Raw genomic sequence first — 20,642 nt, forward strand, 5'->3', positions numbered from 1 at the left:
GTAAGTGAACTCTCACAATTTCCACTTTATCTGCTCCAATAATTCAATGCTGTAACTTATAGTCTTGAACATATTATTATGATTCAGCAAATTTTAATATTTTTTCTTGGATTAATGAACCATATACCTGGAACCTCAAACCAAATGATTTTTAAAGATCAGAATCACCCAAGGTAAGATGAGTCTTAATCGTATCATAAAAATGTATACTTAAAACAAACATATTGGACACACAGGTAAACATGTGTATGAACTTCTCTTCTATTAGAGAATCCTCATGTATTTCAACAAAGAAACACCAATCTGTGATTACCTTCCAGAAGTCCTCCACGCTGGTGATGGTACGGAAGCTGCCTCCAGATGTCGAGGTGGAATCCAGGAAAAGGTCCGACATCACCTTTGTGTAATAGTACATGGAGGTCCCAGTCATGCCAAAGGTCACTGAAATCACAATTGCCAATGATGCGAAATTAACTTAAGCTATTAAAAAACATGTGAGTGCTGCATATGTAGCAATACTATTGCAGTCATTTACCCGTACTTATAACAAACTGTTAATGAATCAAGAGAAAATATTTTACTTTTTTACTGTATCTTTTACACAGAATCTATATGTTGTCATTTAATCTAAAACATGATCTGATAATCATTATAAACGTTACCATTTTCCTTTTTGCACTTACATAGTATAAGCCAGACAAGCTGTTTCTCGTACTACAAATATTCGTACAGTTTTCCACATAAAAGTAATTTAAACACTAGACTTACCAATACAGAGGATGATGAGGAAGGCCAGATAGATAAGCAGCTCCCTCAGGGTGGTTTTCACATGCAGCTCTCGGTCCCCAGTCACATCCTCTGTCTGGCGGGTGGCCCACAGGGCTAGCAATAATCAACCATCTAGCAATTGATCAGGGATTTGAGTAGACCATATTACTCATAGACACAAACTACTTGCAATTTACTTGCAATTAACATAATTTTGCACTCAAGAATCAAGCTTATACGAAGTCCATTGAGCTTAAGGGACAAAAATGTAACCTTTTGGTAAAGACAGATGATTTTAACTAATGACTGATGAACCAAATAATTAGCAAATGTAAGGTTCAGAGATTTCAGTAGATTTTGTACACCTTCAGCCTGCAGGTGTCAACATGACCCAAGGTCTCAAAATAATGAGGGGTCAAAATAAAAATGATAATGGTCAAAATACTGAAGTAACTTGAAATGATCCTAAATGCAGGTGTAAGGTTTTGTAATGGCTTATTTATCATAATAATGAATAAAACAATTTCACAAAAGCTTTATTATTTCCATAAATGATCATTTCTGGTCCTTTCAAGTTGCATTGTGGAAAACAAATGTGTCAAAATCATGCAACACTAATTTTTTTGCATGAGTCAAATAGCACTAACTTACATGTAGTGTTATTCATTGCATTAACTAAATAAATAATTTACCTTGTCACACTTAATTTGAAGCACGACTGAGTGTTTTTAATTTTTGAAAAATTAAAGAACTTTGAACCATTCAAGAATTAGGAAATACTCATACATGTGTGCATGCACACATGTTCATTACAATTATGGTAATTGATTTTCAAAGATTGTTACTAATCAACATTAACTCAATTCGGAAATAATTCTCAAATTCATCATTATGTATCAACCAATTAACAACATTTGGGATTTTTGCGGGTTTAAAGTAATTTAAATCTACAAAAATGGTCAGAGCGGGTGTCACTTAATCACAATAGGCTTTCACAAAAATCATGTCTGTTGAACCCTGTGAGATGTTCCTGATGACACTGCACCGTCAACAGTCAATGTTAATGAATGTACAAACCCAGTCACTAACCAACTGTTTAACAAAATATATGTGCCATAAATGACACATATCTGAAAAATGCAATCATAAGTGCTGAATATGCAAGAGACTTGAAAAGCAGGCCATGGACAAATGTTTAACAAAATATCAGCACTAATCAGCCCATATTTACCAACACACGGTCATACATAAAGCCAGCCGGACAGAGTTCTGTGGCTCACTTCTTTATCCCTATTTGTTCAAATACAAATACAAATACACTTGTATAGCGCAAAAACTATAAATATTCTATTGCGCTTCACAAAACGTCCTATGTACACATATTTAGATATCCTCTAGTGAGCTTGCAGGTTACAGAACGCATCTAAGTGTTATGGAATCGCTCAAATAGGTAGGCTTTGAGTTTGCTCTTAAATGTTGTTTCCGAGTCAGCCGATTTCAAATGTCCGGGAAGCAAATTCCACCATTTCGGCCCTACCACTGCAAGTGACCTGTCGGCGATCTTTGTTCTATGCCTTGGCACACAGAACTTGATGCCTACTGATGATCGCAAGCGGTAGCTGCCTTGTGCATGTGTAAACATCGATTGGAGGTAAATTGGCGCAGTGCCCTTTACGACCCGGAAAACAATGACAAGCACCTTGAACATTATTCTTGCCTGCACTGGCAGCCAATGTAATCGTTTTAGCAAGTCGGAATACAAAGACAAAATCAATACATTATTGAATATCTATGAACACCCAGTACAATTATGACATTCAGACCTGAAATAACAGGTGATTTTTAAATGGACTATAGTCACTGTACATTAATAATTTAAGTTTTAAAACCCCAATGGATACAACTTTATTTTCAATACCTCGTACACATGTAGTTTTAACTGGTAATGCGTAAATGTTTGAAATAAACAATTAGTTATACAAATTAGTAAAAATGCATACAAAGATGCATGTTTTTATTATAATTTTTAACACATTTCTCCTGCAAATAATTCAGACTAGCATCATTTTTATTACAATTTTACCAAAAAGATAACTTCAGAATTGTATGTTAATAGCATACTGATCTATAAGAGTGCATTTTTCAGAGTATTTATATAAAATAAAATAGTACAACAATATGTAGAAACAGACTGACTAAGCCTTTAACTTGGACATTCATAATTTTGACAACTTAAAATTGTAGTTGATCCTTACAAATTTTAAGCTAAAGGTAATTTACGTCTTGTGTTCAAAATCTATTGCATGGCGATCCAAATTTTCCTTTTATGAAATAGCTTATACATTTTTATAACCAATAACATATTCAAGATTTTTTGCATATTTATGTAGATACAGCATGAAGTATAATACTCAACTTTTTAGAGACTTTGCACAAGTGTCTAATGCATTTTGTTAACTTTATAGTTAAATGTACATTTTAATATTTTGCTAAATCAATAGTTATATTTGTATTGGTAAAATTTGCCTATTTAAATAATTTAAATGTATGCCTTCATCATTATTTTTTTTTTAATATTTTTGTAAAAGATAAGGCATTTTTAAGATAAAAATCTCGGCATTTTTTCACGATATTTCTAGAGAAGAATAAATGTTTTTTTATACCAATATCTGCTATTATATTCAATACAGCTTTCATAATAACAATCCTGTTGAGTATGATGCTATATTGGCTTTAACGGATAAAATCACCTAGAATTCAAAACCAATCAGTCTCAGTCCGAATTTCAAAGCATCAAAGGAAAAATCAATCAGCAAGAACCTAGGACCACAATTTCCATAGTCCCTGCCTCTGTAACCAGTTGACAAATCAATATTTTCTAGACTTGGGGAGAAACAAACAATAAAATAACTAGCAGATCATATGAAGTCAAGCAGGGCTTTAGAATTGTGACATTTTTCGCTGAATAATTGATCAGACCATTATTGTCATTTGACTGGTACATTTTCTGACGTCAAATATTTCGCACATAGGCAAACGCTTAATGAATTTTAAGCAGAACTTTCTAATTAAAAAAACAACATTGTATCACTATAAGAACATTTAATAAATAATTATGTACTGGTTTTGTAAACAGAGTATGTAGATTGAGGCTTAAAAGCATCTTAAATTTACTAATGACTCTTTTTAAGATATTAAAAACTATGTTGTTGATAGGCTTTATTAGCAGCCAGTCACACACTTCAACAGAATGCCACCATAAAGAAAATGTCTGAACATGTAGTTCAAGAGAATTTGTCAATTTATCCAGAAACTTGCTCTTTTTTTCTCAAGTAGTTGAGAAGTACAGCTCTAGCTTTCACAAAAAATGATTGAGCTAAAAATCAAATTACATATGGTGAAGTAGCAAATTCTTTAAACAATTTGCATATATAAAAAGTATTTAAAGTTATTTTAGTATTTATTTTACAGATAAAATAAGACATACACAATAAGATATTAAAATATATGACATTTTATTGCATTATATTAATTTGATTTTTTTTCCTAATTTTTCAGTGCAAAATTTTATTTTTAACATAGAATATTACATATATACATAGAAAATTATATATATATATATATATATATATATATATATATATATATATATATATATATATATATATATATATATATATATATATGCAAAGCTTTTCATACAGTATTAAGAAGTTCATAAACAAAGAATTCCATGTACAGCTACTTGATGGGTACATGCAGGCCTTTTTCTGTCTATTTTGGGAAAAAGCACCTAGCAAACTTGGGATTTTTCAAGTTGCAAAATCTTCCAAATTGGGAAGAATTTTCATCGACAAAAACCTTATTTGGGCAGGGGGTTTTCCAGTCATTTTGGATAACAATCATATAAATTATGATTATATATTTTGTAGGTTGTTTAAAAATTAAAATTGAGATATAGAGTCTAATAATCATATGTCATAAGACACTTCTTTAAATAATTGTTTGATTTTTTTAATATTTTTTTTGAGAATTAGGAAAATATATGCATATTTGGCATTGGGAATGGGTCCGACTATCGGACCCGTGAGATAGGCAGAAAAAGGCCTGACATGCATATAATTGTTGTACATTCAACAAACATTCATGTACAAATCTAATTGTGTTATACTTTAAGTATTTTACAAAAAAAACACAACACAATCCTGTACCATACAAACTCAATTAATGTTGAATATAAGTATGTATAGTATACTATAATATTAATAATAAAAAATATTTCACATACGAAAATTAAATAATAAGTTTTGAATTGCATTATTCAGCACTTATTACTTAATGTGTGTATGTGAAATATTTTATTATTATTAATAATATAGTAAACTATAATTTATATAAGAAAAATGGTTATGCAGAGTTTATAAAAACTTGTATGATAATCATTATTTATATTATGTGTTATTAATATTAATTGGATTTCAACTGTTATAAATAAATTAACCGAAATGTAAATGGTCAGGTGCTTTAGTTTAGAGGTACATGTCTTGTTTGTTAATGGATTGACTTGAAAATAAAAACGACAAACACATGTAGCTGAATTGGGGCGATATTTTTTACCCGAGTCAACTGTGTCACAAACCCCTGGTCAAAAGAAAAACTCACCTTATTAAAAGTTATTAAAGCTCAGATTTCTTTTCCTTCTTGATAAAGTACCGAAAAACGGCACTTTCCAAATGAGGAAAATACAAAAAAATGCCAAATGCTGTCATAAACAATTTGTTTGTTTATTTTCATAATTAAAATGAAACATTTAGTTAGTTTCCATATGCAGCTCTTTGGCTTGAACCTAAGTAAATGTAAAACTGACAAATTGAAAATATTAAGATATCAGTTTTAAATTATTTCGGAGAAAAAAATCAAACACGCCAATTTCCCAATATGAAGACCTCACGCTGAGAATGTTACCAATTTCCAGGTTTTTTTCGCGCTCATTTTCCCAATTGGGATGGTACAAGTACTGTTCTCTATTGGGACAATACAAATCGCTCAAAGCAATTCTTTAGTAATGTACATTTGTTTCATGCAGTGTCTAAGGTTAGTTTTATAAGAGTACAACAAATTGATTATTAGTCTTGTTTTTGCACAAATCAAAGGCTTTTTTTTTAATTCAGCATTCAGCAGTGATAATTTTAGAAATCAAAAGTATGAGTCCCTGGGACTCATAGGTTTTAAATCTATGGGTCCCAGAGAAAAAGTATGGGTCCCATCTATGAGCAGAAGAAATACACATACTACACCCTCCATTATAATCTTATAGACTGAAGGGAACGAGTCGGTATATCAACGACTGTAGCCACTTTAAAACAAAGCACATTAAGTTTTTATTCATCATTGCAATTAAACAGGTTTTTTTTCCTTTTTTAGTTGTGTCTGTAATTATTTTGAAGCGTTATAATTTTTTGTAAAACAAAGTACTCGGAGCGCATGTGTGTGACGTCATCATGAGAGCCGCGTTCTTAATATAAACGAAGTGATCGAAATTAGGTCATGCTCGAAATAAGGAAATCCTACGATAAAAGTAAACTGGATATATCAACTTCAGAACTCTTTATTTCCATGTTCAACAGCTCCATAAAAACCACATAAATAATGAACCATCAATTTTAAATTTTGGAACTGAATTTGGCAAAAAAGATACTATTTAGCCATATGAAAACATCTCAATAGATTTCTTAATGATGACTATAAATTACATTATTTTACTAAAACTAATAAAAGACAAAGTTTATATTTACATCTTATTCCGCTTCCAATCTTTCCGAAGCATGACTCGTTGGGGTTTTTCTTGGATCCTGTTGTGGCAACAGTAGAACCTTTTCCATTGGGCTTGTCATTGCTTATGTACGCAGCGTCATCTTCCATAGCAGCCGGTGCCAAGTCTGGATCGTTCCTTATACCTTTTTGGCCAAAATCAAACTGACTGTCTGGCCTGGCATGTCCCCCATAATTACCCCAAGCTTCCCTGGACGAGGCACTTGAGGGCCTCGCGTTCTTTGCACCTCCTGACATGATGATTCCAAAACTAGCAAATGTGGACCAAAGTTCTAAAAGTTTGTAAACTTTGTCTCAGGTAAATCGCGCACCAGTAATATAATTTTAATACATGTAACGCTTCCCTCAGTATCTTTGCCGCGTATTCTAATGTTCAGTCGCTGGACCAGCCTTTTATACAAAACAGTATTGATTTAAAATCGATCACTTACTAGCAGAAGTTCCATAGCGATCCTGAAATTTTGATCGATGACGTATATCGCTTATTACATCGATCAGTTTAAAATACGCAATGCAATAATTGTAATAATAATAAAATAAAAAATATCAAACAAAAAAAATTTTCGACCCGAGCGCCTTCATTCCCAGTGTTTATTGCTAAGTAAAATACAAGATTTCATTTAAACCATGTACCTATTCCGTGACCAATCGCCTTGCAAGACGGATCTCGACAATCACGTAATTTTTATGTGGGTCTTTCCATAGCTGTTACTTTCGATTTCAGAAAGGTGATTTTTTTCAGTATTGTGACATTTCTATCGCAATTAAAGTTTCCCTATAGCACACAAATAGTCTTTAGGAATGTAAATTGTCTCAAATGCAAATGTTGTGTGAAAGCGCACACCTGTTTTGCTTTATAAACACCTTCGCTGCAGCTGCATAGCTAGATTTGCCTTGTTCCGTGTTCGTGTCCGTTATGATTATAAGGGTTATACAAGGATAAAACAGTTTACCTCAGTCGGTCTTTAGATCTCATTAGTGTTGGCTCTCGAACAGTAAATTGATACATAGATGTAGGAACAAACACAATTTCATTAAATATTTTAGATTTTCCTGGTACATTTTATCAGCTTTATTTGAGAAATGCATAATTTCTGATATTCCATAGAAACCTGAAGCAAAAACATGAACCTTAATTATTTTGCAAGTAAAATGAATAACATATAAAAAGTAAATTATTTTTTGTGTACAGTTTGGTATATTTTTTAATATTTGGATACTTTACATGTTTCAGTTTATGCCTTTATGAGAACTTTGAATTACAGTTTGTCAACCAGTTCCCAATAGTCAGCAGTTCCGATTAATTTGTGTTTAATTTTCCATAATGCCCCAATAAAAACAAAATGATATGTGTCTAAGGTATGCATTAGATTAAGGAATAAATTAACAAAGTTTTAGCAAGAAGGCTTTTGTATTATGCTTACAGGGGGGATAAATGCAGCAAAAAGTTAACCTGAACTGATTGAAATGTGCATATGGATATAGACGGCTTTATTATTTTCAAATAAACTGTTTGCCGATTGAAAACAAATACCATGACAATGTTTTGAAATACTAATTCTGTAAGTTGAATGATTTTTAATAATTTTACGAAGGGTGCACTTTAATTGACTATTTTTTTTACAAAAAACTGCATATGCCGTCTGGCCTTACCTGTTATCATACAAAATAAATTGTACCCTTTCTTAGCTCGACTTTTATATATGAAATAAATATAGTGGAGCTATCCTACTCATCCCGGCGTCGGCGTTTGCGTTAGAATGCAAATGTTAAAGTTTGCGTACTACCCTAAATATTTCCTATGTCCCTTGACATATTGCTTTTATATTTTGCATACTTCTTTACCAACATGACCCCAATCTATAAACAAGAGCAGACAACTGTATCAAGCATTTAAACAGAATTATGGCCCCTTTAATACTTAGAATATGCATATTATTGATAAATCTATGTTAAAGTTTGCGTACTACCCCAAATATGGCCTATGTCTTTTGGCATATTGCTTTTATATTTTGCATACTTCTTTACCAACATGACCCCAATCTATAAACAAGAGCAGGCAACTGTATCAAGCATTTTGAAAGAATTATGGCCCCTTTTATACTTAGAATATGCATATTATTGATACATCTATGTTAAAGTTTGCGTACTACCCCAAATATTTCCTATGTTCTTTGAAATATTGCTTTCATATTTTGCATACTTCTTTACCAACATGATCCCAATCTATAAACAAGAGCAGACAACTGTATCAAGCATTTTGACAGAATTATGGCCCCTTATATACTTTGATAATTGAACATTTGGTTAAGTTTTGTGTTTTGGTCCATTTTACTCCTGAAGTATCATAGCTATTGCTTTCAGACTTGGAAAACTCGATTACTATTGTAAGGGGACTGTACAGGGCAAGTTGCATAGCTCTGGTTGGCTTTTTAACAGAATTATGGCTCTTTTATGTATTAGTAACTTTTAATATTTTGTTAAATTTTGTGTTTACATCCACTTTACTTCTAAAGTATCAAGGCTATTGCTTTCAAACTTCAATTACTTTCTTACTATCATGATGGTACTGTACCTGACAAGTTTAATTTGAACTTAACCTTTGAATGACCTTGACTCTCAAGGTCAAATTAATAAATTTTGCTTACATTGCCATAACTCCTTTATTTATGATCACATTTGATTCTTACTTTCACAAAACAACACTTCCCCCCCCCCCCACTCGAATTGTCGAGCGCGCTGTCCTCTGACAGTTCTTGTTTTTACATCTTCTCACGTTGACACTAAATCCCAAATAAAATTATTGTGGTAAAAAAAATTAACGTTTTTTGCCGGGTTATTCTAAACTGGTTGACTAACTGTTCTATCATACAAATGGGAATGAAGTCGAAGGAAAAATGACATATGATATGTATTAAATAATGCAAAAAAAATGGTAACAGTTATTGAATAATTTATATAATACACTAAACACAAATGGGTCATATCACAATGAAAGATTCTTATCATAATCCATAATTCAATTATGGACCCCTGATAAGGAATGGTCAGTACAAAACACTGTGGCTTTAAGTCCAGTAAAAATCAACTTGGCCTCATACCTGGACCAGATTAAGTCATTGAACAATGGAATTAATAAGTTTTTTTTATAAATAAATCTGGAATATGTTTTGGATGGAAAAGAATATTGGGAAAGATGATGATGAATCATTATTTAAAAGACTTAGTGTACACTTACTTATCAAGTGTACACTTACTTATCAAACAAACCTGAATTTTTGACAATATCCTTGTTCAGCCCCTGAGAGCTATACTTTTTAGCACCAGAAAACCATCATGTTTTAGTCCATATTTAATGGTTGATAAAACATGTATTAAATAGCTCTGCTTCAATAACCAGTGCTAACCACAATACTCTTGTTGGCCTTCTATATATTCTTATAAAATAGCCCCTTATGGACTATACTAGGAGTATATAAAGAGTGACAATATTCCTTTCTGATCAGGTATTTCCTGGCGTATCTTCGAGTCAATTAAACAAACCAATTCCAAAAGCAAAGTGGTAAAAAAGATGAAAAATGGAATAAGTGTTCATCAAGTATTTTTCCACATTTTTTTCATTGTTTGTTTTGTCTTCCAGATTCATTCTAGCACAATGGACATGCCAACGTATTCTTTGTTACCAGAAGGCAAAGGAACTAGAGGAATTGCTGTCGTGATTTGCAATGAAACTTTTAACACAAACCTTCCAAGCAGGCGTGGTGCTTCACAAGACTTGGAGTACATGAAGTAAATCGCAAGACAACTTGGTTTGGAGCAGTTCAATGAACATGATAAGAACTTCGACAAAGATGAAATGAATAAAGTAATAGATGACGCAGCTGCACAAATCAACACTACTTCTTGCGACATGTTACTAGTCATGATAAGCACCCATAGTAATGAGCAGGCAAATTCTCGCAAGAGTGGCCAGATTGATCATGCTCTGATGCCAATTGATGGAGAGTTCATTTTTGTGTCTGATTTGGTGGAAAAATTTAATGACAAGAATTGTCCTCTCCTAGCTGGCAAACCAACGTTGTTCTTTTTTTCAAGCCTGCCGAGGTACGTGCCTCTTAATTATATTCTCTATACCCCAAAAATGAACGAGGAGGGGGAGCAGCAATATACTGGATTCACCGTGGACATCTGTCTCTTCATTTGTCTGTAGACACACATTTGTCCCTTGAACGCATATATCATTCAAACATGCTTGCATTGTTCCAAAAGAAAATTGTAATAAAGTTTGTTATGTGCCTTTGTTAATATTCTTATATAAAAATAGTTATTCCCCTTTATCAACTAAAGATTTCATGATGGTTACACAGCAGGAAACCCATTTTAGAGATGCTGTAGTGTTGGAAATAGGTGGAGCAAACAACTTCCACCTTTTTAATCTAGTGAATTAACAATTTAAATATATCAACACTTTTCGGTGTAGAGATATATATGAAAGTCACTGTATTTCACACATTGTCAAGCTTTGGTTTATATCAGAAATATATAGATTATTTTGAAACTTGTTTGTAAATAATGTTTTTAGGTATCATAATCCGTTTTGTTGATTTAATTGTTGTATTATGCATGTGTATTGATTTTAGCAAATGTCAATAGGGCAATATCTTTTATGGCAAATGTATGTGTTGGCAAATGTCAACAGTAGCAAATGACCGTGATAACAAATTTCAATGGGGGAAAAAGTCTGTTATGGCAAATGTATATGTTTGGAAATTTCCACAAAAGCATAATTAATGCCTGTGATGAAAAATATGCTTGGTGGTAAATGTCTGTGATTGAACATTTCCTTAGTGGCCACAGTCTGTGATGGCAAATACCGATCGTGGCAAATGACAGTCATAGAAAAGCTCCCAAGTGGCAAATGTTTTTGATGTTGATTGTCCATGGTGGCAAATGTCAGAGATGGCAAAGGAAAATAGTGGCAGATGTCAGATACGGCAAATGTCTATTGTGGCTCATGTTAATGATGGCAAACATCTGGGATGGCACATTAAGATTTTTATGGCAAGTTGGATGCCTGGAAAGGCATGAATTCGGATGATGTATAATTATATAAACTTTGTTGATGTTAAATTTATGTAATAGTATTTTTAACTATTTTTCAGTCATCAATCATTTTCTGTACATGGAACACCATTCTGAGATGCATTTTGATAGCAAACGTGGACAACTGAAGCTTTCAAAAGACAAAGAACACAGTAATTGGACACCACATCATAATGATCACCAGAACTTCTCAGGTTAGTAAATTTCATACATTTTATCAGGTTGATAAATGTTGTATTTATTATAAACTAATGTACTTTCATGTAACTTTGGTTTTATTTAAAATGCAGTTGATATCAAATGCTTTGTGTAAATTGATAAGCAGTTTCCTGTACGGCATTTATAAGTAAATAGAATAAAATGTTTTGATAAGAAGCTGCTGTACATTAAATGCATACATATAATGTGATTTAAGTATGATTATTAGTGAGTAAATGGTGTACTGATGGCAAACATGTTTGATTAGCATTTAATTTATGCCGGTAGTTCTGAGATCTGCATTATTGGTTGAACAGGCAAGTGTGTTGGGCTGGCGTTCACCATACTGAACAGGTGGGGTTTTCTCAGAGTACTCCGAATTCTACCAACAACAGATGACCACACCAAAATTGAATATCTTAAAATTAATATAATAGCTGGAAATTGCAGCTATAATTAAGAGATCTTGAATCTGTGAATCTAGCAAGTTATAAGTTTGATGTGTAGGAAACACTTTGGGTCTTCACATAATGCAAACGGACTGAAAAACTTAAAAATACACAGACTATTTCCTGTTGGTAAATTTTTTATGCACCCGAAGGAGGGCATATAGTGATCGCACTGTCCGTCCGTCTATCTGTCTGTCCGTCACACTTTGCGTTTAGGGTTCGAAAAACGCTCATTAATTCTTCGTCGCTTCAGATGTAACCTTCATATTTGGTATGCATGTGTATATGGACAAGGCCTTTCCATACGCTAACACATTTTGACCCCTTTGACCTTGACCTTGAACTTAGGGTCCGCATTTAGGATTCGAAATCAGGGTTTAGGTTTCGAAAAATGCTCATAACTTCTATCAAAGCGTTTTTCGGGGGCATATGTCATCCTATGGAGACAGCTCTTGTTTTAATCAGATAAGCTTAATCTGTATTAAACATCATTTTGAAATGATTTGAGGCCCCTGGGACTTCACATGAATTGAACTCTTTGACATTATTGGTATCAATTGTTTTCAGTTTGTCTATTAAAAAGAAAAAAATAACTGTTTTGTGTTCCTGTCACATTGAAAAAATATTTAAATTGTTATTGCCTGTCTAGCTCCAAAAAGTGTTTAGAAAATGTGCTATTTAATGACTAAACACTCAAAGTGAATTAAAAAAAAATCTTGCTATGTTAGCAATCTCTTATAACGCACTTGCCTCACATTTGCTCCATTAAAAAAAAAATTGCCAACATTGAACGTGTGGAGAGTTCAAGAACCAAAAAAGCACTGAAAGACGAGGAATTTGAAATTATTCTTCTGAGTGGAACAACACGCTGCTTCAAATTCACTGCGGCGACAGACAGTGTAGTGAATAATTGGGTTGTTGGACTTACACAACTCATACTGCCAGGTAGTTTACGTTGCACATTATTTCAAACAACAAATTGATCAATATAAAAAAAATTGCTGTTAAGCATTTCCAGCTTAAAATTATACATTCTGTTTTAGGCTCATCTGATGGCAACATGCTAATGGTGAACATTTGTGATCCCATTTTGTCTATCGTTCGTTGTGAATCATGCATTGTGCATCGTCAAAATTTACCTTGTTAACATTCTAGTGGCCATTCTTGTTGTTTAACCTTCATTAAACATGATAGGAATTGTTGTCCCAATAAAATCTATGTGGAATTTCAAACTGAGTCTGGTGTGGTAAACACTAGGTAATTATATTTAAAGACATTGCTTTTAATCACTGAGGTTTAAAATGAGTCCGTTTTTTTAAATCATGGTCGACAGGGGTTGGTACAGTTTTGTGTTTATGGCCCTACTTAAACCTTGTTAACAATATAAGTATTTTTTTTCAACCATCATCCTGAAACTGGATCAGAATATGCTTAAGATTTCTGGGCTTAGTTTCACATTATTCCCCGCTCCAATAAGGAGCATAGGGATAAAAATGACATAGTTTGATAAATTTGCAACCTGTATACCAATAGTATATTTATGATGCAAACATCAGCTTGAGGAAATATCCAAACAGTGTATTTGCAGATATACCATTGGATCCTTGCGTGCCTATATCTCGGACAGGGTAGCTCCTGCCCAGACTATGCGAATGCATCGAGTGGTCCGGAGTTAACCACATATCGTATGTCGCCCATGTTCGCAACGCGGGACTTATTGCATAGTCGTATTGAATTCGTGCCTATACATCTAATTATGTTTCTTTTTTTTAATGTATGCAATCTTTCTTGTGCATGTGTTGAGTGTGAATAATCAGACTATGTAAAACGGTGTTCTATAAGCGGACATATTCACACTGCCCTTTGAAAACGGATATGCGTTAAAACGATACATTGTTTTATTAAATACATCAAAACCAAGCGTTTTTAAACGGTCATATTCAATAAAGTTTGCAATCGTTAATGGTATAATGCACATATTTATAAAACTTTACGACGACTGTAATGATGAGCGCTAAGATTACTTTTGGACAACCAGTGCATATTTACGTGCATATTTACTGTAATAATTTTTTGGACGGTAATGTTAAACAGCATCAACCAAGTTGACATGGTTTTGCACGTCGCCTGCCGAAAAGAAGACTTCACGGAAGCAACAATCTACATCAGTCCACATTCCTAACGAATATTACTATTGAAATTATGATTTAAAACTCTTACTGCCGTTTAAAAAACACACAGTTCAGCCTCGATCTTGGAAAAATGGGCTCAATGAATGAGTGGACAGTGTTATCACAAATTAAACTGTTTAGTCCGCAAATGCAAATCAGGGTTGACCATTTTTACATTGACAGGCTTTTAGAAAAAACTTTAATTCAACGAATAAATTCATTCAATAAGAAATCATCGACCATGTATCGGCTGTGCGGACTTGACAGGCTAATTTTGGGCGACACATTTCAAACATGCATTAAACACCGTTTTCCAGTTCGTAGCTCGTTTAATTTCATGAAAGTATTCATACCGCCTAATGGTTTATAGTATAATGACTTCGTTCTATTATTTGCATATTTATTATTCAATTTTATAATTACTATAAATGCTTTTCAACGGTTAAATGCGCTTTAGGCGATGAATAAACAATTTTTGAAATATTTAGTTCGTTATTGGCAGATTACCTTTACATACTATGGTAGCAATCGTAAATATCGATTGTAGCCTAAGGTCTTCAACTCCATGTGACGGAGACGCAAACGTCAATAACAATTATCATTTTAAACCATTGTTTGTGTCTTAAGAGAGATCTTCTGGCTAGATAGTTAGAACCTTAGTTATAAAATTTAAATTGTTTGTGCGCGAACAAATACTGTAACAGGGACTATAATGTACAATTAAACATAATTTATAGATGTTTGAACTAGTTTGTTCGATGCATTATTTATGTTCACGAAGTACATGTATTTGCTGTACACACGTATTTTATATGATAGATTATTGATTACATTTCAATTTTATCCTATTAAAGATATCTTTACTATTAGCCATATCGTCAATAACCTTCCCGAATGCATTGTCGGACCGTATTTGGTACAAAAACGAATATGGTACATTTGTACCATATTCGGCCGAATATGGTACAAATGTACCATACTCGGACCGAAGATGGTACAATTTTCGACCGAATATGGTACAAACATTGTACCATATTCGGTTGGAATAAGTTTTTCTATGCTCGCCAAAACGTATTTGGTACATACCAAAAAAACTCATACAAATGAAAATGGCCTACGTATATGGTACATAAATTATGTATTTCTTAATAAATGAAATAGTCTGCCGATGTGTAAACTTTTTTTCAAACTCAAATACATTGTATTAACCTAATATTGGAAGTGACAAAAGTATCATCATCATCATCATCATCATCATCATCATCATCATCATCATCATCATCATCATCATCATCATCATCATCATCATCATCATCGTCGTCGTCGTCGTCGTCGTCGTCGTAACTGTTTCGCCGGCTAGCTCAGTCGGTTGCGCGTCAGATTGGCACGCAGGCGGCCTGGGTTCGATTCCCGGGCGGGCCAGATACTTTCGTGGAGATCATTTTCAAATTTTTAAAACTTTTTTTTTCGAAAGTGTATTTTCACCAAAATCCGATTTAAGAGATTTTGAGCTCTTTTAAATGAATATATCTCTCCAAAAATAAGGATGTTTGACTGGCTGCTTTAGACAGGTGTGACTGTATTCCTAAACATTACTTTGTAAAGTTGATTTGTCGTTCCGACGTCATATTGCTGAGAAGCCGACAAAGCTTTGAAGTTTCCGATTTTTTCTTTGATAACGTGCCGCTTTAAAAAGGCGGGAATTTTGCACACGAGTCTTACTCAGAAGTCAGTAACCATATTTGACTTGGCGGTCGGCAAGAAAAGTTGTGATTTTCGACTAGAAAGAATTGAAATCCAAACTTTCTTCAAACTTCAAAAGAATTCTTGACAGTAAGTACTGTACATAATTTTAATTTTCAGTTGTCTTAATATGCATTGATGTTTTAACATGCATTGATTTTTATGTTTTATGCCCCCCCCCCCCCCTCAGAGTGCATTTGCAGTTGTCCGTCCGTCTATCCAATTGTCCGTGGCATTCCTTCCGGGTGCGTAACTCCTAAACTGCTAAAATATTTAAGCTACAGTCATTTTTTCGAAAGTGTATTTTCCACCAAAATCAGATCGAGCTCCTGTAATCTGTAGATTTGAACATTTTAAATTTTATGGAGTTTATAGGTCTTTGACCTTCGAACCCTGCCTAGTCGTGACTTCTGGTGAGCGACCTAGGCCCCCAGGGCCCCTTCTTTATATCCCTTCCATCCACGTAGCATTGGTTTCTACAGACCGTTTGTCCGTTGACCGCCATAAGTTTGCCCGCTATTTTTCCCCTGAATTTGAATTCGGTTGGATTTCAATGAAACTTTACATGAAGTACTTGCTACTTTCATTGCGCATATTGCCCGGAAGTTCGGATTGTAAATTTTAGCGGAGCTATCAGACGAGTGATTTTAGCTCAGCTCATGTCGTGAGACATTCGTTTTCGACACGCGGTGTTCAATACAAGCTCTATTAACTAATGAAGTATAAATGTATAATAACTTATTATATTATTTCAGATGAAGGAAGCAATTAGGAGAAAAAGGAAGCAATTAGGGTGCTTGCCCAGGTCGAAGTACGACATTATTGTCAGATGTTTAAACGGATCGTTCGATGTCCCTGTGAAGAAACGGACACCTGAAGAGAATAATTGTTTGGCCATGATTAGAAAACGTAAGGACTTCGAGCTTGGTGACCGGGGTTCTTTATTGTGTGGCGGAAAGCAAGTCCTTGTGAAAGAAGATCTTCCTAGATTTGTTGAAAAGATGTTCATGGAAAACAAAGGATGTGGAGCAAGGGTTATTTACAACAAACTGAAAGTAAATTACACGGGGTTCTCGGAACAAGCTATCCTTGAAATACTGTACAATAGCAAGTATTACCATGAGAAGTATCCGAGATTTACAAACAAGCCAAAGCCAAAGACAATTACAGAAGAGGAACCAGGCAAAAGATGGCAGATTGACATAATTAACATGAAAAATCAAAGTGTTAGCTACAAGGGGTCCACATACAGTTATATTCTACAAGTCGTGGACGTTTATTCTAGGTACGTTATGCCAAAACCCCTGAAAACGAAGAGTTCGCGTGAAGTTGCAAAGGCATTAGAGGACGTGTTGATGGTTAACCTTGCCCCTGACATCATCCAATGTGACAACGGACTGGAATTTAAAGGCCCTAGTATGAAACTTTTGTTGAACAAGTACAACATCAAAATGATCAATAGTAGGCCGTATCATCCTCAATCACAGGGCAAGTGTGAAAGGTCAAACAGTGTTATAAAGGCCAAGATTCTATTTGCAACAAAAAGTAAACGTGGATTTAACTGGGTCGAAGGGCTTCAAGATTTAGCCTATGCCATAAACACAAGTTTCAAACGAGTTCTTGGGGGTCTCACGCCCTTTGAAGCCTACTACGGAAGAAGTCATTTTTTTACCAAAGAACGTCATAGTTCTCGTGAAATAAAGAAAACCATACGGCGAGCAAATAAAAAGGCTTACAGGTCGCTGTTGAAAAACGCAACTTCCCCAAGCAAGTACAAAGTAGGAGAGACAGTATTAATTCGCTATCCCTTTCGAAAATCCAGGGTGCCAACCAAAAGATATGTTATCGAAGGCAAGGTAGAAAAAGTAAAACGAAATGGTGTTTATATCGTGTCATTTCAAGTACCGAACAAACCCGAACTTGGATTCGTAAGCAAATCGGTTGGGGTCGAAAACATGACTAGCCTAACTGTTGCGTTAGAGAAACAACGAAAAATTAAAAAACATTCATTAAAACAGAACCGCTCAGAGAAACAAAATCACAGAACTAAGTACTATCATGTTTTAACACACCATGAAAATCTGCAGTTGTTGGATGGGGTGAATATTGCCATGGACCCAAATCCGGATGGAAATTGTCAATTTGCTGCTATATCGCATCAACTTGGTAAAATTGGTATATACAAAGACGTAGATGCTTTACGTAAGGAAGCAGTCCATCACATTGTAGAAAACAGATATTTCTATGAAACTTTTGTCTATGATGAAACATTTGATGAATACGTTAAGAATATGTCTAAGAATGGGACATACGGCGACAACCTCACGCTCATTGCACTTATGAGAGAATATAATTTGCAGTGCCTGGTAGTTTCTACCCGAGGACTAGAACACTCATCAATTGTGTCAGCAGATGGAAAGTTCGATGGTGATGTTGGAACAATTGCATTGGGGTATTTCCCAGAAGGATTTGGCATGCATTACGTTAGTATCCGTATCAATCAACGCGTGTACAAGGACATAATATCACGCTTAGAACAGTCGTATGACAACGGTGACTCTGGCGACAGCGCTGCGTCTGGCGACAACGCTGCGTCAGGCGACAACGCTGCGTCTGGCGACAACGGTGACTCTGGCGACAACGGTGACTCCGGCGACACCGCTGCGTCTGGCGACAACACTGCATCTGGCGACAACGCTGCGTCTGGCGACAACGGTGACTCTTGCGACAACGGTGACTCCGGCGACAACGGTGACTCCAGCGACAACGGTGACTCTGGCGACAACGGTGACTCCGGCGACACCGCTGCGTCTGGCGACAACACTGCATCTGGCGACAACGCTGCGTCTGGCGACAACGGTGACTCTTGCGACAACGGTGACTCCGGCGACAACGGTGACTCCAGCGACAACGGTGACTCCGGCGACAACGGTGACTCCGGCGACTACGCTGCGTCTGGCGACAACGGTGACTCCGGCGACAACGCTGCGTCTGGCGACAACACTGCATCTGGCGACAACGCTGCGTCTGGCGACAACGGTGACTCTTGCGACAACGGTGACTCCGGCGACAACGGTGACTCCAGCGACAACGGTGACTCCGGCGACAACGGTGACTCCGGCGACAACGCTGCGTCTGGCGACAACGGTGACTCCGGCGACAACGGTGACTCTGGCGACAACGGTGACGTCTCTGTGTGTTCAGCCCTGAAAGAGCTTCAAGATATGATAAACAATAGGAGGGCACAGAAGCGAACGACTTTTCCATTTCTGATGTTACCACTTCACATTCAAGTTGAAATTTTTAAGTTCTGCATACAATCAAACCCGTCAATCCAGTTTGTGTTGGCGAAGGTCGGCAAACCCTTTAGAGATTTAATAAGGTCAATGAGTTTGCAAACACCTAGAATTTACATTCGGCCGGATATTGGACTAGATACTAGTAACAGAAATCCTGTTAGCGTTCGTTTCCTATTAACAAGAGCGGGCAGAAACAGCGGTCTTATTTCGGCAATAAAAGAAATCATCAAGGGGCCAAAATGGGCAAACGCATGGCTGCGTTTGCGTGTTAGTGGAATCGGTTGGTATGATATCATAGATGTCATGTACAGACATTACAGGTGAAATATACATGTATATCGGTGTTTGGAAACCTGTTATGTTATTTTTGTGATTGATGATTATGTTCTTCTACCGGAAATTTGTTGTCATTTGCTCATTAACTGGTAACTTTTTACGAAGCACATTTGGGATATTTTGGCTGCTACTAAAATGAATGTATATATGTATATTATGTCTTGTCAAAATGCTACAGTTGGATTAAAATTTAAATGCTGTTCTATGTTTTTCAATATTACTTTGAAAAATCCTGTCAGTATACCAATAAATGAAAAAAGTACAAGTTTGTTGAATCTCTTGAATGAAACAAATTATAAAATACAAAATGTAAAATGAATATGTGATGATGATGATGACAAAACATTTGTGATGATGATGATGGTAAAAAAATTGTGATGATGATGGTGGTGGTGATGATGATGACAGTGGTTATGATGATTGGGGTTTGATGATTGTGGTGATGATGATGATGATGATAATGATGATGATGATGATGATAACAAACGTTTTGGGATGATGATGACAGCGATGTTTATCGGACGATGATGATGGTTATAATGATGATGATAAGTTTTTAGATGATGATGACGGCGATGTTTATCGGCCGACGATGATGATAATGATGATGATGATAACAAAATATTTGTGATGATGATGATGGCGATGTTTATTGGCCGATGATGATGATGATATTCTCATCGTCGTCATCATCATCACAACATCCTCATTATCGACCGAAAACATCGCTGTCATTATCATCA

The 20,642-nt window shown here is 35.1% G+C and overlaps 1 protein-coding gene across 5 annotated transcripts in view; it reads right to left on the reverse strand.

The window, feature by feature from the left end:
• LOC127848227 (polycystin-2-like) overlaps nucleotides 1–20,642 on the reverse strand; it is a 49,046-nt gene that overhangs the window by 27,477 nt on the left and 927 nt on the right. For 4 of the 5 annotated variants that reach the window (XM_052380554.1, XM_052380552.1, XM_052380556.1 and 1 more), the window contains exons 2-4: nucleotides 6,564–6,830; nucleotides 769–882; nucleotides 314–441 (exon numbers count right to left, since the gene is read on the reverse strand). In XM_052380554.1, the coding sequence (XP_052236514.1) occupies nucleotides 314–441; nucleotides 769–882; nucleotides 6,564–6,830 (509 nt within the window). The remainder of the gene's footprint in view (nucleotides 1–313; nucleotides 442–768; nucleotides 883–6,563; nucleotides 6,831–20,642) is intronic. The other variant, XM_052380557.1, reaches the window with a different exon arrangement.

Source organism: Dreissena polymorpha, chromosome 10, assembly GCF_020536995.1.
Source record: "Dreissena polymorpha isolate Duluth1 chromosome 10, UMN_Dpol_1.0, whole genome shotgun sequence".
Taxonomy (NCBI): domain Eukaryota; kingdom Metazoa; phylum Mollusca; class Bivalvia; order Myida; family Dreissenidae; genus Dreissena; species Dreissena polymorpha.